The 19,224-nt window shown below is 36.6% G+C and overlaps 1 protein-coding gene across 3 annotated transcripts in view; it reads left to right on the forward strand.

The window, feature by feature from the left end:
* Positions 1-16,017, forward strand: part of MAP3K2 (mitogen-activated protein kinase kinase kinase 2) — a 49,908-nt gene extending 33,891 nt beyond the window's left edge. For 2 of the 3 annotated variants that reach the window (XM_075756987.1, XM_075756989.1), the window contains 8 exons: positions 270-337; positions 3,236-3,331; positions 6,009-6,215; positions 6,957-7,105; positions 9,506-9,637; positions 11,004-11,133; positions 12,227-12,404; positions 14,206-15,035. In XM_075756987.1, coding sequence (XP_075613102.1) covers positions 270-337; positions 3,236-3,331; positions 6,009-6,215; positions 6,957-7,105; positions 9,506-9,637; positions 11,004-11,133; positions 12,227-12,404; positions 14,206-14,431 — 1,186 coding nt within the window. In that variant the 3' untranslated portion in view covers positions 14,432-15,035. Of the gene's footprint in view, positions 1-269; positions 338-3,235; positions 3,332-6,008; positions 6,216-6,956; positions 7,106-9,505; positions 9,638-11,003; positions 11,134-12,226; positions 12,405-14,205 lie in introns of all 3 variants that reach the window. The other variant, XM_075756988.1, reaches the window with a different exon arrangement.
* The last annotated feature ends 3,207 nt before the right edge of the window (positions 16,018-19,224 follow it).

Raw genomic sequence — 19,224 nt, forward strand, 5'->3', positions numbered from 1 at the left:
ATATCATTGCTCATTAACACAGTCTGTTGCTTTTTTATTATATTAAGCTCAATAAGCAAGCTTTTCTGTTGTTACTGATCTTGAATTATTATTGATACCTATTAGATTTGATGATATATTTTTTTAAATTAGGTTCCACATAACATGTGCAGCAACTTCTATAGCCATAAGTTTTCATCAGTCATAAAGAATTGTGAGACAGTAAGATTAAATGTTAAAGTACTAGATTAACAGCAGTTTTTAGATGCTCTATGTTTTTACACTTCCAGAGACAACTATCCCAGATCTCGGATGCCAAGAGCACAGAGCTATCCAGATAATCATCAGGAATTCTCAGGTAGGCAAAATCACTGAACATACTAGATTTCCAGAACTCTTCCTCTTGCAAATAATAGGACTGAGAGGAGAAGCTCACATTGAGAGACATAATATTATACAAACTTAATATGGTCAGAGAAAGAAAATGACAAAATGCAATCCAAAATGCATGCAGTAGAAGATACAATGAAATACAAGATCTTCTAAATGTTTTCTTCTAGATTGTGTGTAGCACCACTGTTCGTGTGCATAGTATAACGTATCTGCTTCTCTGAAAAGAACAAGTGATGCAGTGAATAGGGGCACACAACAGTTTCTTAAACTGGACTGTAATATCCAGCTCTAACTTGGCACATAATCTTGATTTAACTTATTTGCTGTTGGAGTGTTGTGGCTTAACCCCAGTAGGGAGCTCAGCACCACATAGCTGCTCACTTACTCCTGCCACAGTGGGATGAGAGAGAGAATCAGAAGGGTAAAAGTGAGAAAACTCCTGAATTGAGATGGAACAGTTTAATAAGTAAAGCAAAAGCTGCACATGTGAGCAAAGCAAAATAAGGAATTCATTTACTACTTCCCATCAGCAGGCAGATGTTTAGCCGTTTCTAGGAAAGCAGGACCTCAACACACCTAACAGGTACCTGGGAAGGCAAATGCCATAACTCCAAATTTCCCCTCTTCCTCCTCCTTTCTTCCAACTTTTATTGCTGAGCACAACCTCAGATGGTATGGGGTATCCCTTTGGTCAGCTGTCCGAGCTGTGTCCCTTCCCAACTTCTTTGCACCCCCAGCCTGCTCCCTGGTGGGGTGGGGTGAGAAACAAAAAAAGCCTTGATGCTGTGTAAACACTGTTCAGCAGTAACTAAAACATCCCTGTGTTATCAACACTGTTTTGGTCACAAATCCAAAACATAGCACCATACCAGCTATTTTGAAGAAAATTGACTCTATCCCAGCCAAAACCAGTACATGGAGCCTTCGTTTTTGCGACTTCTGTGATTGAAAGCACTGCAAAGTGAAAGGATGAAGAACTGTGTGCTGTGCCTATAAATTAATCATCACCACTAATGTTGTTTTCATATGACACTCTGGCTTGAATCCAAATTGTTGTGCTTGGTTCCGGATACGAAGTGCAATGAGTAACATTGAAAGTGCTTTGTGGTGTCTCTCATGGACATACCTTGCTACAGAATTTTGCTGTTGAACAATAATTAAGGTTCTAGTGAATCTGGGGTGTTTTGTGGTTTTTGATCTATTATATACTTTAAGGCTTCTTTTTATTTTGTTTATAAAGCTTTATCCAGAGAACTGTGTGATAATGTGTGTTTTTTCTTTTAAGGATTCTAGAGTGCTTAACAGATTACAGCAATTTTAAATGAAAATAAAAATAAAACTATGTATAAGAAGCATTTAGGTGGCAGTAATAAATACCAAAAATGTTGGAAATGTCAGAAATCAGTTTGCTTTTGGTAATCTTAACCTAGTTTACTTGTGTTTATTATGGTTACTTTTCTAATAAGATGATCTTGCAATATTTGTTTCTGCTTTTTCCTGTGGGATGCTCTGGTATTTTAACAATGGGATAGATAGCAATCGTTAATTCCATATTCAATATTTATTCTCATCATTTGATGTGTAACACACAAGTCAGAAAAAATGTCCATCTGGCCTAATCTTTTCTCCTGCCACAACCAGTACCAGGCTTCTATAGAGGAGCTTGGCTTAAGGGTTCTGCAAATGCAAGATGCTCTTCTGTGATTCGATGGATTTATTTATTTTTTTTCCTTCCACAAATTTTTTCCAGTCCCTATTTCAACTGTATAAACTTTTAAAGTATCAACAGTATGTTATGACAAGAAATTATGCAGTTTATTGTGTTTTATGAAGTATGCTCTTTGTGATTTTTTTTTTTTTTTAAATAGACCTCTTTGTCTCCCTTTGAGCTGTTGCTTTTCTAGTCTATAGAGGCCTACATTCCTTATGGAGAAGCAATTTTGTATCTGTGATCATCTCTGTACTTCTAAATCTTTTCCATTTTTACTAAATCCTTGGAAATGCAGTAGACCAAAACTTTGTTCAGTGTATCTTGATGATTTATAGCATTTAATTTGCTTCTTAGCCAATACAGAGAGTTCAGCTGCTGCTTTATTGGAACTTTCCATCACAATCCTTTACACTAGCCTACACTGAATTTCATCTGCCATTTTAACATCCAGTCACACAGATTCTTAAGAGCTTTCTGTAATTCTTCTGTTGGCTTTATTTCTCCAGATGATTTTGTCACCTCGCTATTCATTGTCTGTCCAGAGAATTTATGCATAGTTAAACTGCATGAGTTGTAGCCCAGATTCCTGTGGAACTGTTGACCGTTTACTCCCATCTTATGTAGTTATCTTCTAACCAATTATTTATGCATGAGGGACTTTTTCTGTACCTTATGAATGCTTTTCTCCTGTAATAATTTTTAAAAGAGGAGGTATTGAATGTATGTTATTAATTCAAGCTGTGTAGACTCAGTCGCCAATTTTTCATATTTATGCATCTTTAAATTTTATTCTTTGTAATAGTTTCTGCCAATTTTCCTGGTGAACTGTAGTTTCCCAGAATTTGTCTAGAAACTATTTTTAAAACTAGAGTAATTAGACATGCTGCAGTCCTCTGACGTTCTTTTAAGCAAGAGGTTACAAATCACTTGAGCTATAGCTCTTCCTGATCCTTTGGAACTTTTGGCTGAATGTTCTTTTAGTTCTTGTGATTTGTTAGATACGTGGCTTTTGTTCTATAATCTCTTTTGCTCTGATGTGTCAAGTTGAAGCATATCCACTGATATGTTCCCCCATGTTTAAGTTTTTATAATACCAAACTGATATGCTTTTGTCACATCTTAAATTTTGAAATGCGTCTTCTTATTTTCTAGTAGAGTATGATATCCCAATATTTGAGAAGTTTGGAAAGGGGGGCACTTATCCCCGAAGATACCATATTTCATATCATCAGCAAGACTACAATGACGGTAAGTGTGAATACTGCAAGAGTTCTACTTTATTAATCTGCTTTTCTTTTGTTAAAAAGTGAAGAAGAGAATTTAGATTGTAAGATCTTAATGAATGAGAATATTGAAGCAATTCAAAGCTTAACTTCTTTCCCCAAACTCATTTGCTAAATTTCTAATGAGTGATAGAACTGCTGAGCAGTCTTACCTCTGTTAAAGTTCTGGATTACAGAATTCATGACTCATATGCACAGCTATGAAAATGTTCTTTATCTTTGACCATGCGTAAGCTTTGTCTTTGTGTGTAAGCTTTTGACCTTTGTGACCCTTTTCTATCCAAAGTAGGTATGTCAGTTAGTTTGTAATTTCTTGTTTTGCTTTAAAAAAATGCGAATACAGTGGTGTTCCTATTAACAGTTTCTCAGATTGAAAGAGTAATTAACACTGAAGAGTAGTGATTTAAACTGAGAATTAACAATTAGCTGCTGAAATTAATTGTTGGAATGCAAGACAACACTTGCTGATGTGGCCACAAAACTGATTTGGACAGTAATAATATAGATGTAAACTTAACACATGTTAAATTTCCAAAGGAAGGGAAGAGGAGCAGCTGAAGGATTGTCTGACTTGAGGGTGTGTCAAGAACTAGTTGAGAAGTGTGAAGAAACTTTTTGAAAGATCAGATGGTTTCATTTGCAGTATGGAATGAGCACAGCAGTAAATGGAATTCTGTTACAGAAATACCAAATAGAAGGACTGCAAGGCAGCTTTGGTCCAGTTCCTTGCTCTAAGGCAAGATTAGAGGCAAAGATCTGTCACACTGACTTTTAAGTGAACTCTAAAATGACTCTGAAGAGATACTCATTTTCTTTATGTAACTAACTTCAAAAGTAATTTATCTTATAACTTACCTTTCTCTCTCTTCATTTGCAGGAAAAATTATTTAGAAACTAGTAACTAGTGACTCCATTTTAACAGTGAAAAGTTGGTCACTGCCTATATGTAACACTACATCACACACACATCTGATTTCTCTCCTTAGTTTTCTTCTTTCAAGCCTTAAACCTTACCTCAGACATTTTTGCAAGCCGCCTCTTTTTTTTTTTTTTTTTTTTTTCCTGGTCTCTTCTCCTTTCTTGTAGTGGCCAAAGCCTGATAGAGTACTCTAGCTGAGGCTTTTCTCATGGCGACTTTATGTGTAACATAGGATGTAACCATAACTCAGTGTGTTACAGTCATGCTAATACATTCCAGAATGACACTTTATTTTTTTTTTTATAGTCACTATGCTGACTGCTGTTCAGTCTGTGGTCTATTATAGTTCCTATATCCTTTTCTACATGACTTTTAGCCAACCCATTACTTTACACTTTGTGGTTTCTGCATTTGATTTCTCTTCAAGTATGTATGTTGTACTTCCTTAATGAATTTCGTCTTGTTGATTTCTGAATCATCTCCAACTTACTAATATCATTGTGCATTTTGATTTTTATCTTTAAATGGACTTACAGCCACATGAACTTGATGTCATCTGCAATATTTCACTGTATTACATTCCATCATACATATTATATCATCAGTTAAAATAGCGTATGGAAGTGAGCTGAAGGTAAACTGCTGGGGGGTGCTTAAATTATGCTCCCCTTTGAGAAATCACTGACAACTGCTCTGGATCTGTCTTGGGCACACTCTGCATAGTAAGTTGGTCTATGCAACACTTCACTAATTAGCCTATGAGAATGTCCAGATGAAATGGGGAGATTGGATTAGCAACATGTGACAAACCAATTATGGCTGGTTTATCACCTTATTATCTTCTCAGTGGTTTATAAAACTGCTTAATAATTTGTTTCTTGGAATTCAAATTGGCCAGACTGGTTTATAAATCTGAGTCCACATTTTCAAAGATATTTTACCTGCCTTCTTCAGTCGCCTGGGAACTCCTTCTCCAGTGTAATACCTAATAAATGAGAGACTCCTTCAGCTATTTCAATGAGTTCTGTTCGATGAAACTTCATCAAGCTATGCTGACCTAAAAATGTTCATGTTATCTAAATAGATTAAGATGACTTGTCTTAGTCATCTGGTTGTAATTAACCTTTATGAAGATCAGTGGTTTTTTATTATTATTATTCTAATGCTGTAGCCATCTCTGAATTATGCATTGTTTGTGATTTTTTTTTTTAATATTTTTTGTGATCTGCCTGTTGATTCCATGCATAGGAATTTCTCTGCATTCAGTTCTTACTAGTTTGTAGGATGAAGAGGTGTCAGCCTGGGTGCCACTGGAATGTAAACATATCTCTCACTCTCCTATTTATCAGAAATTTGGTATTTATACCTTAATAGGCCAATAAAAGTAGAGATGTGGCATTTTTGTTTCTCCTCTCACAATCCTCCAGGTTTCTGAAGCATGTTGATTATGTTTCAGAACAGTTCTAGAATTTGGTCCCAATTTCAGTCACTTAAATGTAAACTGGTTTTTGATTCAGTCTAGTCCTTACATACATCTGTGATGAATGTTTGTTTTCTTCTAGGTGGAAAGTTAAACCAGTAAATTACATGATCATCACATCATATCATACACTGTGGAAGATTTGAGCTATGTTATGTGGAATTTATAAAGTATTTGCATACACACATTGCATAGCAGTATATTTTGTAGTGTAATATTAGTATTCTTTGTATGTCATTGAAGGTCGTAAAACTTTTCCAAGAGCCAGAAGGACTCAGGGGAACAGCTTCCGATCACCAGTGAGCTTCAGTCCCACTGATCACTCGCTGAGCACCAGTAGTGGAAGCAGCGTCTTTACGCCAGAATACGAAGATAACCGAATGAGGAGGAGAGGAAGTGACATAGACAATCCTACCTTGTCAGTCATGGACATCAGCCCGCCCAGTCGCTGTAAGTTAAGGCGTTTTGTGAACTCCACTGTAAAACTCTTACCTTTCAAACATACCATGTCAAAACTAAGCGTGTCATCAAAATATATGCAATTGAATATGTTTTTATCTCTCTAGTAGGAAAAAGCCAAGACACTATGCTCATCAGTTTTTTCATTGCTTACTGTCAACCTTCATGTAGATTTTCATATGGAAATTGGATCTGTGATAACAAAACACTACAAATACATTTGATTATTTGTTAGACTCTTGAGGACCCAAGAAGGGTTATGTAGGTAGCAGTTGCTATTTATTTTTGCAGATGTTGGTCAAGTTTTTTGATAAATTGTCGACTCTAAGTGGCACTGTTTTGTATCTGTAGTGGCATTTCAGAAGAAAATATACTTTGTGATAACTTCAGTAGTTGCTATATTTTAATCATGCCTTGATTTATTTTTTTTTAAAATGTTACTAAGTTTCTTTAACGTGCTTTTTCTGTTTTTCAGATTAGCTGTTTCTAGTGGTTTTGAGTATGTCTATCTCTACCACAAATTTTTTTGTGAATAAATTTAAGTAGCTCATGTTTTCCATCTTACAGGAAGTTTTATTGATCTTTGTAACTTATATGGAGAGATTTAGGACGCACAGTCTCTGTTGTTGAAAAACATAGCCTTTTAAAAAATTATTTTCTGTGTATTCCAGTTTTTCTCGATCAGCTGAATAACAAGCTCATTTGAAAACCAAACCATACTTATATTTTCAGCACCACGAGCTCCAACTAATTGGAGACTTGGTAAGCTGCTGGGTCAAGGTGCATTTGGCAGAGTATATCTGTGTTATGATGCTGATACCGGAAGAGAACTGGCTGTTAAACAAGTTCAGTTTGATCCTGATAGTCCAGAAACCAGCAAGGTAAGTGATACTGTCCTGGTTTTGGCTGGGATAGAGTTAATGTTCTTCCTAGTAGTGGATATAGTGCTGTAGTTTGGATTTAGGATGAGCGTGATGTTGATAACACACTGATGATTTGGTTGTTGCTAGGCAACGTTTACACCAAGTCAAGGACTTTTCAGCTTCTCATATGCTCCACCAGCGAGGAGGCTGGCGGTGCACAAGAGGCTGGGAGGGGACACGGCCAGGACAGCTGACCCAAACTGGCCAAACGAATATTCCATACCATATGACATCATGCTCAGTATATTACATGGGGGAAGCTTGCCAGGGGTGTAGACCACAGCTTGGAACTAACTGGGCATCAGTGGTCTGTGGGTGGCGAGCAATTGTGCTGTGCATAATTTGTTTTGTATATTCTTTTATCATTATTATTACTATTATTGTTATTATTCTCTTCCTTTTCTGTCATATTGAACTGTCTTTATCTCAACTCATGAGTTTTACCTTCCCCCCCCCGCCCCCGATTCTCTCTCCCATCCCACTGCGGGGCGGGGGGGGGGGGGGGAGTGAGCAAACGGCTGTGTGGTTGTTTTAGCTGCCAGCTGGGTTAAACCACGACAGATACCAAAGAGAGAGATTGTAAAGGGCTTCTGCGGAAGTGGTGTGTTCTAGACTAGACTGATGTTCCTTTCCTTGCACAGGGTGATGTTTTAAAACCTGTTGTGTTTTCATATCCTTGTTAGGAATCCTGTTTTGTCAGTACCTCAGAGAATTAATTTGGTTACCTGTTTCTAATGTTACACCCCATTTATTAATTTTCAGACATATCCTTATGCAGTGAACATACATAACTGGGTGCAGTCTCAGTCTCTAAAATTAAACAATCCATTATGAAGTGTGCTCTAAAATAGATAATTATTTATACTTACAGGAATTAGAACAAGTTCCATTTATAAAAAGAAAAATCTGTACTAATTTAAGTATTCCTGAAAATAAATTCTTGAGGATATTTTGTTTGGCTATGAAGACATTTTGAGATTCTTATCTTTTTTATCTTTTGGGGGGATTTGATGTTTTTGGGGGCAATTGTTTGTTTTGTACTTTAAACTTTGGGCATCAGGGCTAGCCAGTATTATTTGCTGTAATTCTCTCTGAATAGCAAAAGTTTTATTGTCAGTTTATTCTCTCTCTAAAATTGAACTTGTCCTTCTTTAAATAATGGACACTTGAGGAGAGAAACTATTTAAAAGTAGCACCAGTCTTCTATTTCTTTTTTCCCAAACCACACTTGCTGCTTTTTACAGGATGGAAAAAGAATTATTACTTTTCCTGCATTAGGACTGCATTCTGCACTGTGGGGAGCAAGGCCAGGGAAAAAATGGGTATAAGCATGATTGCAGAATTGAGTGGCTAGCAGTTATAGTTGCTGCTACTAGTGATGTAGGATCAAGGAAGAAAGCCAAGAATGACTTGTGCTGTAGATTTCTAGGGTAGTTGTTGTTGCTACTTCTTTAAAAACGTAACAAAAAAAATGTTAAATGTAAAATACTGTAGTCTCTCCTGTAGCAACAGTTTTGTGACCTCACTTGCCATAGCAATTGGTAATGTGTGCCTCTAGTGTAAAAAAAAAAAAAAAAAGAAAAAAAAAAAATCTGTTTTCCTTCAAACCTCAGAAGTGTGAGGGTATCAGTAATAGCCTGTGACTGATAAAAAGTAAGTTTTGATGAAAGACTTTTAGGCAAAATTTGGAATCTAGTCAAGTTTGAATTTGTGGGTTAGTATTTTTCCAGCTTCTTACTGTACAGTCGGTTTCAAAATATCTTACTTCCTGTTTGCAAAACTTTAGTATTTCAGATAGCTCTAGAGAAAGTACCATATGTGTTACTGTTTTTCTTGTTGTATTTCTTTATTACGATATGAAGTGGTCCCCAAAGGCATTTTTAAAGTGTAATCTGTCATCCTGAAAAAGTTACAAATTAATGCTAATTATTCCATTACAAAGATTTAAAGGGTTTTTTTATTTTTTTTAACTCAACTGGAGGCTTGTGACATGTTGCATAATGATCACTAACTTCATACACATACTGATGTCTGCTGTGCTCTGAAATAAAACTTAACTTCAAAATAAGAGAAACAATAAAATAACAGCAAAATCACCCCAAAGTCAATTTATAGAAGGGCCACAGTGGTTTTTTTACTTCCCTCAATCAAGCCATAGTGGGTTTTTTACTTCCTTTACTAATGGTGATATTTTCTTGTTAAAAAATGTATGAACTTTACATAAGCTACAAGAGTATTTTGTTACTTTTTTTTTTGCATAACCCTTCATTATGTACATATTGTCCTGCTTTTAAAAAATCCAAAACATTATTATTACTACATCAAATGTGGTAAATCTTGTCTGTTTTTTCCTTTTAGGAAGTAAATGCACTTGAATGTGAGATTCAGTTGCTGAAAAATCTGCTACATGAAAGAATTGTTCAGTATTATGGCTTCTTGAGAGATCCACCAGAAAGAACCCTCTCTATATTCATGGAGTATATGCCTGGGGTAAGCAAGAGAGCCAGTGCACTTCAACCATTGTTTCTATGCAATATGACAAGCACCCACGTAGACAGCTTTTGCAGAAATGGACACAGATATTAAAGAAATGTCCAAGTTAAAAACAGTAGCTAAAGATGACTACTGACAACTCTTATAGGAGCCTGTCTTCTCCATTGCTTGTTTGGGTTTTCAGAATTACAATGGCTTGCACAAAAGTTGTTTGCATTTGATTTTGGCATAAGAAGTGCCTGGCAGCGTCTTTGAAAAGACAATATCATCATTAGTAAACTCTTGATTCTTCCTCAATTTTAATGTTTCTTTTTGCTGCGCTTCAGCTTGTGCTGTACTGTAGTCACCTTCTCAACAGCTTAAGTATTTCAGGAAAACAAAAAGTAGCTAAGATCAGTGTGGGAATAAGTGCATACAGAAAATAATCTTGGTGCTTCATTTTTGTGTGGCACTTAGGTACATGCTGAACTCTTCTTCTACTGTTTTGTTAAATATTATAATGTCAGAAAACTATAGATTTTCATTTTCTTACCAAGTGGGATCAGCAGAGCTAAATGAAATATGCTTGTATAGAAACATAGGCTCTGTAATTCTGAATACTTACAGCATTCTACTGTGAGACTCCAGAAAAGAAAAAAAAAAAAAAAAAAATAAGCAGTGTGTGGGTATTTTTGTGGTGGTGGTAGTGTTTTGATTTGTTTGGGTTTTTTTTATGCAAGTTCTGGGCTTTGTTTTGGGGGCCTTGTTGAATGTTTTTGAGATTGAGGACAGTGTCACAGAAGTAATTGTAGCAGTTTGTAATTCTGTGTGACAAAGTCAGTTTATACAGAAATAGTTACAAGACCATGAATTTTTGATTTAATGTCATTTTAAGCCAAGACTTGCTTATGTCTTAGTTTTTACATAAAGCACCATCCTCCAGCATGTGTTTTTTTTTTTTTCTTGACAACCTTTTTTTTTTCCTGAGTATAAACTAACCAGGGTAAACGGTATGTGTTTTATCCAACTTGAGTATCACCATTTAATAATCAAAAAAAAATTGAGAGCAGTGTTTGAGTCAAGATACTGCTGTTCTCTTTTTCTGTACATCACACTGGAACTATTCAGCTGTTTGACAGTTTCAAAATTAACAGCTTAACATTTCAGTATATGACTTTCCCGTTCAGCCTCTTTTTTGTCAAAGTTTATATTTTTCTCAGTGGAGGTAAAAGCGCAGATAGAGTTGATCTAGAGAAGTACTGCAACTCTAAATGACTACATTTCAGGCATAAATTTCATTGAAATTTCATTGAAATTCAACTGCATTATTAGCCCACTTGTGATTCTAGAATTCACAGTGTTTTATACTTCTTGTTTGCCATAGGGTTCCATCAAAGACCAATTGAAATCATACGGAGCACTCACAGAGAATGTGACTCGTAAATATACGCGGCAGATTTTAGAAGGAGTTCACTATTTGCACAGTAATATGATTGTCCATCGAGATATCAAAGGTAATGATAGTTCTGTGCACAGTTCAGTGCTCTTTACTACAAATTCTTTTCTACTCTTGTGTGAAGTGCTAAAATGTGATTAAGTTTGAAATGCAAAAATACTGACTTAGAATCAATGAGATTGCTTTCCATCATTTCCATCACTGTTGTAAGCTGAGGGGGGAAAAATAAGCATCTTTTTCAGAAGTCTGCTAGGACATCACAATGTTTCCATAGTCTCTGTCTGCAAAACGATCATGATGCATTTCTTTCTGATTTTATTTTAATATTAATAGTTTTGAATATATCAAAGGATTATGTCAATATCACAAATAGTGCAGAGGAAAGCATTGTGACTCGAAAGTTTATTTTTAGAGTTTTGTTTCTATCAGTTACATAGAAATTACCCAGCACTTCACTGGTACAAGAAATGACTGGCAGAGGTGACTTGCCTGATCAAATGACTCTGACTTCTTCCATTTTACTGCCAGGAAACCTGAGGAAACAGACATTTGCTTTTTGCAGACATATATATATATATAGGTGACTTGCAAGTGCTGTGTAAGCAAATTACGAATATGTATGAAGATGGTGATGTGCAAAATAGGTGTGTTGATCACAACCCTGTTGTATTCCCTAAACTCTTACAATTTTCCTGTTGCTTTATATCAATAGTATTTTGTTCCAAAAAATAGTTGAGATATCACGGTCAATTCATACATGCTTATGCAGGTAAGTGTTTTGAACAAATCTGTAACAGAGATTGAGATTTTGCTTTAATATAGTATGAAGACATTTTCAGTTGTGTGGAAATCTGTTTCCTGTTTCTTTTTATTTCCCTTGTATGGCACATTCCTTATTGTGTTAGGAAGGCTTTACAAAGTGACTGGGACATCCTGGAAAAGGCCTAGGATGCAAACCAATGTGTACATTTCATTATTTTCTGAACTTCTGAATAAAGTAATAGAGAATTTATGTTCTGTGCTCATTCCTGGCTTGAAATACTAGGCTGATCTTGCATTGTATCACTGAATCCAAACTTATGTTACCGTTTTCCACACCAAAATGTTAACGGGCTTTTCATGAATGTAACGCTGTGTTCCCTTCCTTACAGGAGCAAATATTCTGCGAGATTCAGCAGGCAACGTGAAGCTCGGTGACTTTGGTGCCAGCAAACGACTGCAGACGATATGTCTCTCTGGTACAGGAATGAAGTCTGTCACAGGAACTCCATACTGGATGAGTCCAGAAGTTATTAGTGGAGAAGGGTACGGCAGAAAAGCAGATATCTGGTATGTTTAAAAAAAAAAAAAAATTCTTTACTGAAAGGTGTCATGTCAGAATGGGCTCTTTTTCAACCGTGTCAGTGTTCGTTATCTGAAGTTGGAGTGTTTCATTCTAGGGTTTAAGCTGAAGAAGCACTGACAGTCACATTTGGAGAGTGTAACACTGAAAATTGGGAATTTTTCATTTGGCAGTTCCTCAGCCCATTGATTTAGGGATCATAAGAGAATCCTTTGAACTGACCTTGCATGACGTTAGGATTACCAGACTGTTTGCAGATCCTGGAGTGGTACTGGTGAAAGCAACATGTGAAGCTTTGAAGCATCAGTTAAATCAATGTCCAGTAATGAAACTTTATCACTGAAATACCTTTGATGCAAGGCAGAAAATGAAACGCTGATTCTTTAAAAGATGAGCACATAAGAATGAATTAGCCAGACTTCAATGGGAGGTATCAAAAAAAAAAATTCGGTTTAAGTTGGTATTAAATATTTAAGAATTAAGAGGGAAAGGTAAATTTAAAAAATGAATATTTTTGATACTTTGTGTAATATGGCATAGTCTAATGTAGCTCCAGCCCAATGGACAAATGACTTTAACAATTAGATTCCTTGCACTGCAGGTGATCTGTGAACAGACAGAATAATACGTAGGCACCAGTAGATATGCAGGAGTAGTAACGCTTTGTGTGTTTAAAAAGGAACCACGTTATATCCAAACGATGGCAATACTTTTAATGACAGGGAAATTAATTTAGCCTGCTTCAGATCACATAGTAATTATTCTGCTATGCTTGAATAACAGAACAGCCTTACAGATTTCAGGCTGTTAACTTGTTGAACTTCGAAGTATTTGTACCAAGGCTAATACATGTTTTTTGATGGAGAAAATCCTTGTTAAAACTAAGAAAAAAATACTGAAGTTTGGTTTCTGTCAGTCAGCAAATCCTTATCGTGTAAAGAAATGTACCTCTGTCTAACCATAAAACTTCTTGCAAGCATCTTGAAAACCCATAAAACTTCCTGAAAATTGGGAAATTGTTCCAGCCTATCCATTTTGCGGTATCATTTGCTTGTTAGGGGAAGAGGCTGATCTTGCAGGACTTACGAAACAAAGTTTTTTCTGGCCATACGCATGCCCTTCTGCCTTCCTAAATCCTTTAAACATCAGCTTTGTATACAAAGATTGTTTAGGATCTTAAAATTTTGTTTGACAATCTAAGTATATTTTTAGTATCCTTAACTGAAGAGGAAGATACCACTGAAGTATGGTTTTAAACTTTTCAACTGCCACACTGTGTTTGCACATTATTCCTTGGTTGATAACTTGTGCACTTCTAATGAGCTAGCAATATACGCAGAATACACAAAGCATTCCTGTTGCTTTGCGTTTCTGTTAGGCCATAATGAGCAAGAAAGCTTTCCAGCGCACTCAAATCCTGCGGGTGTCTGAAGAGCTGGGGTACAAGGGTTGTGCAGCGCTCGGGGCCTGTATCAGCCTGCTGAGCACTGAATAGCGGCCATGCCGTAACGCAGCTGGTATTGCCTAGTTAAATACCTCATTCTCTCTTTGCTGAGGTAGTAGCTTTCGGCCAATGAAGATGTAGGTAGTGATTTGTGTAACTTTGATATAAAACATACAGCTGTACATGCAATTTTTTTAAACATCTGTTTTCCGCTGCACTTGCTCCATGGAGTTAAGTGGACGCTACTTATTTGTCGTATTTCAGTCACTCTCTGCTATTTCTTGTTTTCCTAGAAGGGCATGACTCTGTTGTAACCTGCTGTTTCACTTCTGCCTCTGTTTCAGGAGCGTAGGTTGTACAGTGGTAGAAATGCTCACTGAGAAGCCCCCGTGGGCAGAGTTCGAAGCAATGGCTGCCATCTTTAAAATTGCCACTCAGCCAACCAACCCCCAGCTGCCACCTCATGTCTCCGACCATGCTCGGGATTTCTTGAAACGGATTTTTATCGAGGCCAAGCTGCGACCATTTGCAGATGAACTGCTAAGACACACGTTTGCACACTATCACTAACAGCCTGCCTCAACTCAGCTTGCATCTACTGCGTTTATTTTCTATTTGACTGCACTTTTATTTTTATTTTTTACAAAAAAAAAAAGGAGAAAAAAGACAAGAGAGAGAATATTCTCTTGAATCTTTGTTTCACTTAGATTGTAAACAATCTAAATTTTGTATCTAAAATGAGAATCTTCTCTCCCCGGCTCCCACCAGGACTAGAACTTTTTGTTTCTCTAATGTACTGATGTGGTTCGTGTAGATAAAGCACTTTAGTACATATTTGTTCCTTATTTAAAGGGGAAAAAAAAAAAAAGACAAATGCTTGGACAGTCAGGAACTGTGTGACTTTTTCTGACACCGCTGACTGACTCAGGGTGCAGGGAAAAATAGACATGCAGCTAAAGGACAAGAAGGTTACTTCTCTGTGATTCTTCTTTATATTATAGGTACTTGCGGCAGAGAGTTCTAAGTTCTTACTATATCAGTTTCTGGATTTTGCGGTTTAAGCTGGAACACGCAGTTCTGAGAGTTAATGATAAAGCTGGAAGAACTTGGAACTCTTTGTACAGCAGCGTGTCTAACTGGTACTTCTATGTGACCAAAAGAAAATAACAAAAAATAACTCAACACTGATGTACTAGTTAGAGGTTTTGGTGTAGAACTATTGTATTACCTTAATAGGAAAATAATTACAGGTAAACAGATTATGGACCCAGACTCCTAGGAGCTACTATACTGCAAGGGGAAAATTTCCGTAATAGACAAGGGTCAGCTGTTGGATGTAAATAGTTAGGAGAATGCCTCCTGCTGTATCTGCCAAAGAGAACCTCTGTTGCATAAGCTTGGAGGGAGACGGTTATCTTAAATAATTAAAAATAGTAATGTCAAGAGTCAGTTCTCCTCCACAGTCCCGTGCATGGCTGGAGGGGAAGGGGAGTGACTAATCCTTGTGCAGTATATGAGTTACTTGATTCAAAATGAGCTATAAGAAATGTTTTCAAAGCTGTTGAGAGGCGCTAGGGTGGAATGTATGTCAACATCAAGTGCCTGAATAATGTAAAATTCTTCCCGTTATGCACTAAAAAACTGTTTTAGTAACGCCATTCAGTCATCTGGGATGTGTTGAAATGTCCTGGAATAAAGTTAAACATCTTTTAACACCAGGAATAAGTCACTGAGAAAGATAAGACTCCAGTTATATTTTTAATAAGGTAGTGATGATGAATCCACGTGAACAAGGAGGCACAGCATGAAAGATTGTATGACGAATAGGCCAAAAGTGCAGAGAGAGCCAGCAATTGAGTATCATGAGCGTGATTACTCCAGCCTGATAATCCAGATGATTGGTGTTTGTCAGATTTCCAGCTATCATAAAACATATGTTAATCACTCTTTCCATTTCTGAAAGAGTATAATAAAAGAACAAAAGTAAAACTCAGAAATACTGCTGCTCAGTTGAGCAGTCCAGGTACTGACCAGGTGAAGTGAATAACTGACTTTTCACAACAGAAATGTCAAACTCTCATATTTTTGTAGAAGAACACAACATAAATAATTTAAAAGGGCATTTGGAAATAAACTATTGGACTACAGAACTGAAATAATGTATACTGTTTTGGATGATTCATTGTTTGTTTTTGTTGTATTGTAAAGACAGAGCGGGCTGGTACTGTGAACCTTGTCCACTCTGACAAGCCTCTACCTGGTTTGCATATTTAGAGGACTGTCAGAATTACAAAGTGCATGGAGATAGAACTATAAGCTTACCCATTCCTATGGTACTTCACTCATGAGATTTCTGAATTTATCCTGCTAATTTCCAAATTTTGTACTAGGGCATAAGCAGGAGTATAGATCTATCCGAATCACTTTACCTGTAGTGGAGTGAATGATTTTTTTGAGGCCATCTCTCCTGAGACTGAGAGTGGTGCCTGCTTCAGTTTTACCCAGCTTATAATTTCCTTGGTCAGGGTACACAACTGTGCAAGGTTTTCTGAGCATGAGAAGAACTAGTCAGACCAGGAGAAGTTTAGAAGGCTGAAAGGAAAGTCAGCTTGTGCTGACTTTTTTTGCTTCACTAGATAAAAGCTATGAAACCCTTTAAGAAGAATTGGTATGTAATCTGCTGTAAAGGGCCTTTGCTTTATAAGCAAAATTTAGTGACAGCAGGGATGGGAAGTTTAACGTAGAGCCTAATAGTTTATGTAGGTAATTTAAAGATCGTGTAATTGAAATGATTGATTTTAAACAGATAAAGAAAGTACCAAAACCAAGGTGAAAATGTATATAAAAATCAGTAGTGGACAGTGATATCTGAAAAGGTAAGGAAATTTTACATTACCAAAAAAGGACATTTAAAGGGAAATTGTAACCAGGTTTGTCTGTAGCATTCATAAGATTTAAATATACTATTCTAAAAAGAAACTGCACTCTCTGAAGCTTGAAAATTTTCAGAATCTAGTTTTCTTATAATGTGTCCTTTTTGTGAGACAGTGCTGGCTCATGTATATTGCAATATCACTTCCTCATTGTGATTTTTCATTACTGAATAATCAAGCTTGCTGCTTTTGTGCCTTTTCTAAGAAATGGCATTCAGTCATGACAACGGTACGCATTTTGGAGCCAGGAAAAAAAGAATTTGCAGAATTAATTTTCCTTAATTTCTTTGACATAGCAGAAAGCTACCATTGTGTAAAGACAGTACTTCTTAAATGAAGATGATGTTTGCCAGTTCTGGTGATCCTAGTAAAACTTTATGAATTTAACCAAGATTAGGCTTGAGCTGGTTTTTTTTCCCACCCTGTGGAGAATTTATCTACTGACTTAAGCAACTTAGAGCAAATTAGGCAGTTATTAACATAAATGTTTTGAGCTAGAAGTAATTATGAAGCTACATCAGATTTTTACCAAAAGGTGAGCTAATATTTGTCCCCTACTGGGGTAACGCAGTAAACCAAGCTGCATTAAATCACGTAGTACCTCTGTATGCGATGTCTGTAAAGCACTTACCTTGACTACTGGTGTGATAACGAACAAACCCTCGTTCTGGAATCAGAGAGGGCATGTGGAATTGCGTGCTTAACGCTCCATTGGGGCAGGGATGCAGAGCCAAGATCCCTGCTCGCAGCTTCCCGTATGCTGCTAACAGATACCAGCGTTTTAGAATCATGAATTAGTCTTAACGGTTGAATCCAATTACTAGGAAAATGCCAATGAAAACAATACTGTTCCGGGGTTGTTTTGCTTTTCTGTAAATGCCATGGTGAAGCTATGATCTCAAAAAAAATAAGGATTGAGGTTCACAGTGAGTATGCATATTTTCAGAAGACTTAGCTACTAATGAATTTTATTATTCTGTCTGCATGTATTAAGTAGCAAAAGTTAAGCTACTTCTGTAGTATGGTTGTAATGCTGTAACTAACAGTCCTCTTAGAGTGACTGAAAGTTTCAGTTGTATTAAGGCAAGTTGTTTATTTTTAATTTGGGTGATAGAAATATCCATGCAAGGAATTAAAAAGGTATGGATCTAATAATTGCAAAGTTAAATCGACATAGATTTTTTTTTGACAGTTTAAATATAGGCTTAAGATTTTTTATTTGCAATTCAATTTGTAGCTAACCAGTCCTTTCAGTATAACAAAATGAAAAGTTACTTTCTTTTTTAGCTAGTGCCTTTTTATCTGTATGCCTTAATTTGGTTCATATTTGAACACCATATTGAAATATGTCATACAATTCCATGTCACCAAAGCAGTCTTAGAGTATGGGTTTTTTCAAAGTGCCCAAACCAGAATTCGCCCAACTGCACTGAAAAGTGTGCTTTAGGTATAACCTGTGGCAGACATTTCAATTCAGAATTTTAAAAAGTGATTTTTGGAGCACTTCCTGAGGGCTTCCTGTGCTGATTCAGGTTCGGTGTTTGCGTTTTGGAGATTGTACACTGATGCGCATACCAGAAAAAGGACTTTTCTGCACTCGCAGAAATACTGCTGGAGTCGAGGTTCAGCTTCCTGGCTCTGGTACCGGACTCTGGGTTTGTGTAGGGACGGCAGCAGAGTTCTTGGTGGACTTGAAATTGTAGTTGGTACGCTTGGGGTGCTGTATTAAAAGCCGTTTACTTTCAGCACGTGGAAATGTGATGTGTCTGAGCAAATGAACAGATTTCTCAGTGAAGTGAGCATCGTGCCCGTTAAATTCTTTCCTTTGGATATTCCTCGCCCTGCCGTTGTCTTGACTGAAAGCCTTGCAACACCTGTAGGTACAGCACAGTACAGCAAGCCATTCTTTCGGACAACATAGAGCAATGTCTAACTGCAGCTTCAGAGACTTGAGCAAATTGGTCAGATCTACAGTTATTTATAACCAATTTCTTACTTTTTATAATCTTGAAAGTCATTGTCACGCATATAGAAAAGCATAATGTGTGTGCTTGAATGTAAGTCCCCTATGGTGTTTCCGGAAAAGCAGAAGTATTACCTCCAGTATCGTTCCTTCTTGCTGGTAACTTGCTGTCTTGTAGTAATGACAAGTCTGCAGTGTAAAATCACATACAATTACCAAAGCTTTTCTACCCCCATATACATATAGCCAAAAGTGATGTTTCATGGATTAGTACTGTTACTTATAGATACATATATATCCATCAGTAAGCTATTGCTAACTGAGCGAAGCAGGTACTAGTAAAAGGTGATAGACGCTGCCCATATTTAAGAGATTTGGGCGTTCATAGTTGCTGTTTTGATGTGCAAAATTCATGCCAGCATTACAATGAAGAGTTTACTTTTTAAAACTCTTTTTAACTTAATCTT

Source organism: Balearica regulorum, chromosome 6, assembly GCF_011004875.1.
Source record: "Balearica regulorum gibbericeps isolate bBalReg1 chromosome 6, bBalReg1.pri, whole genome shotgun sequence".
In the NCBI taxonomy this organism is placed as follows: Eukaryota; Metazoa; Chordata; class Aves; order Gruiformes; family Gruidae; genus Balearica; species Balearica regulorum.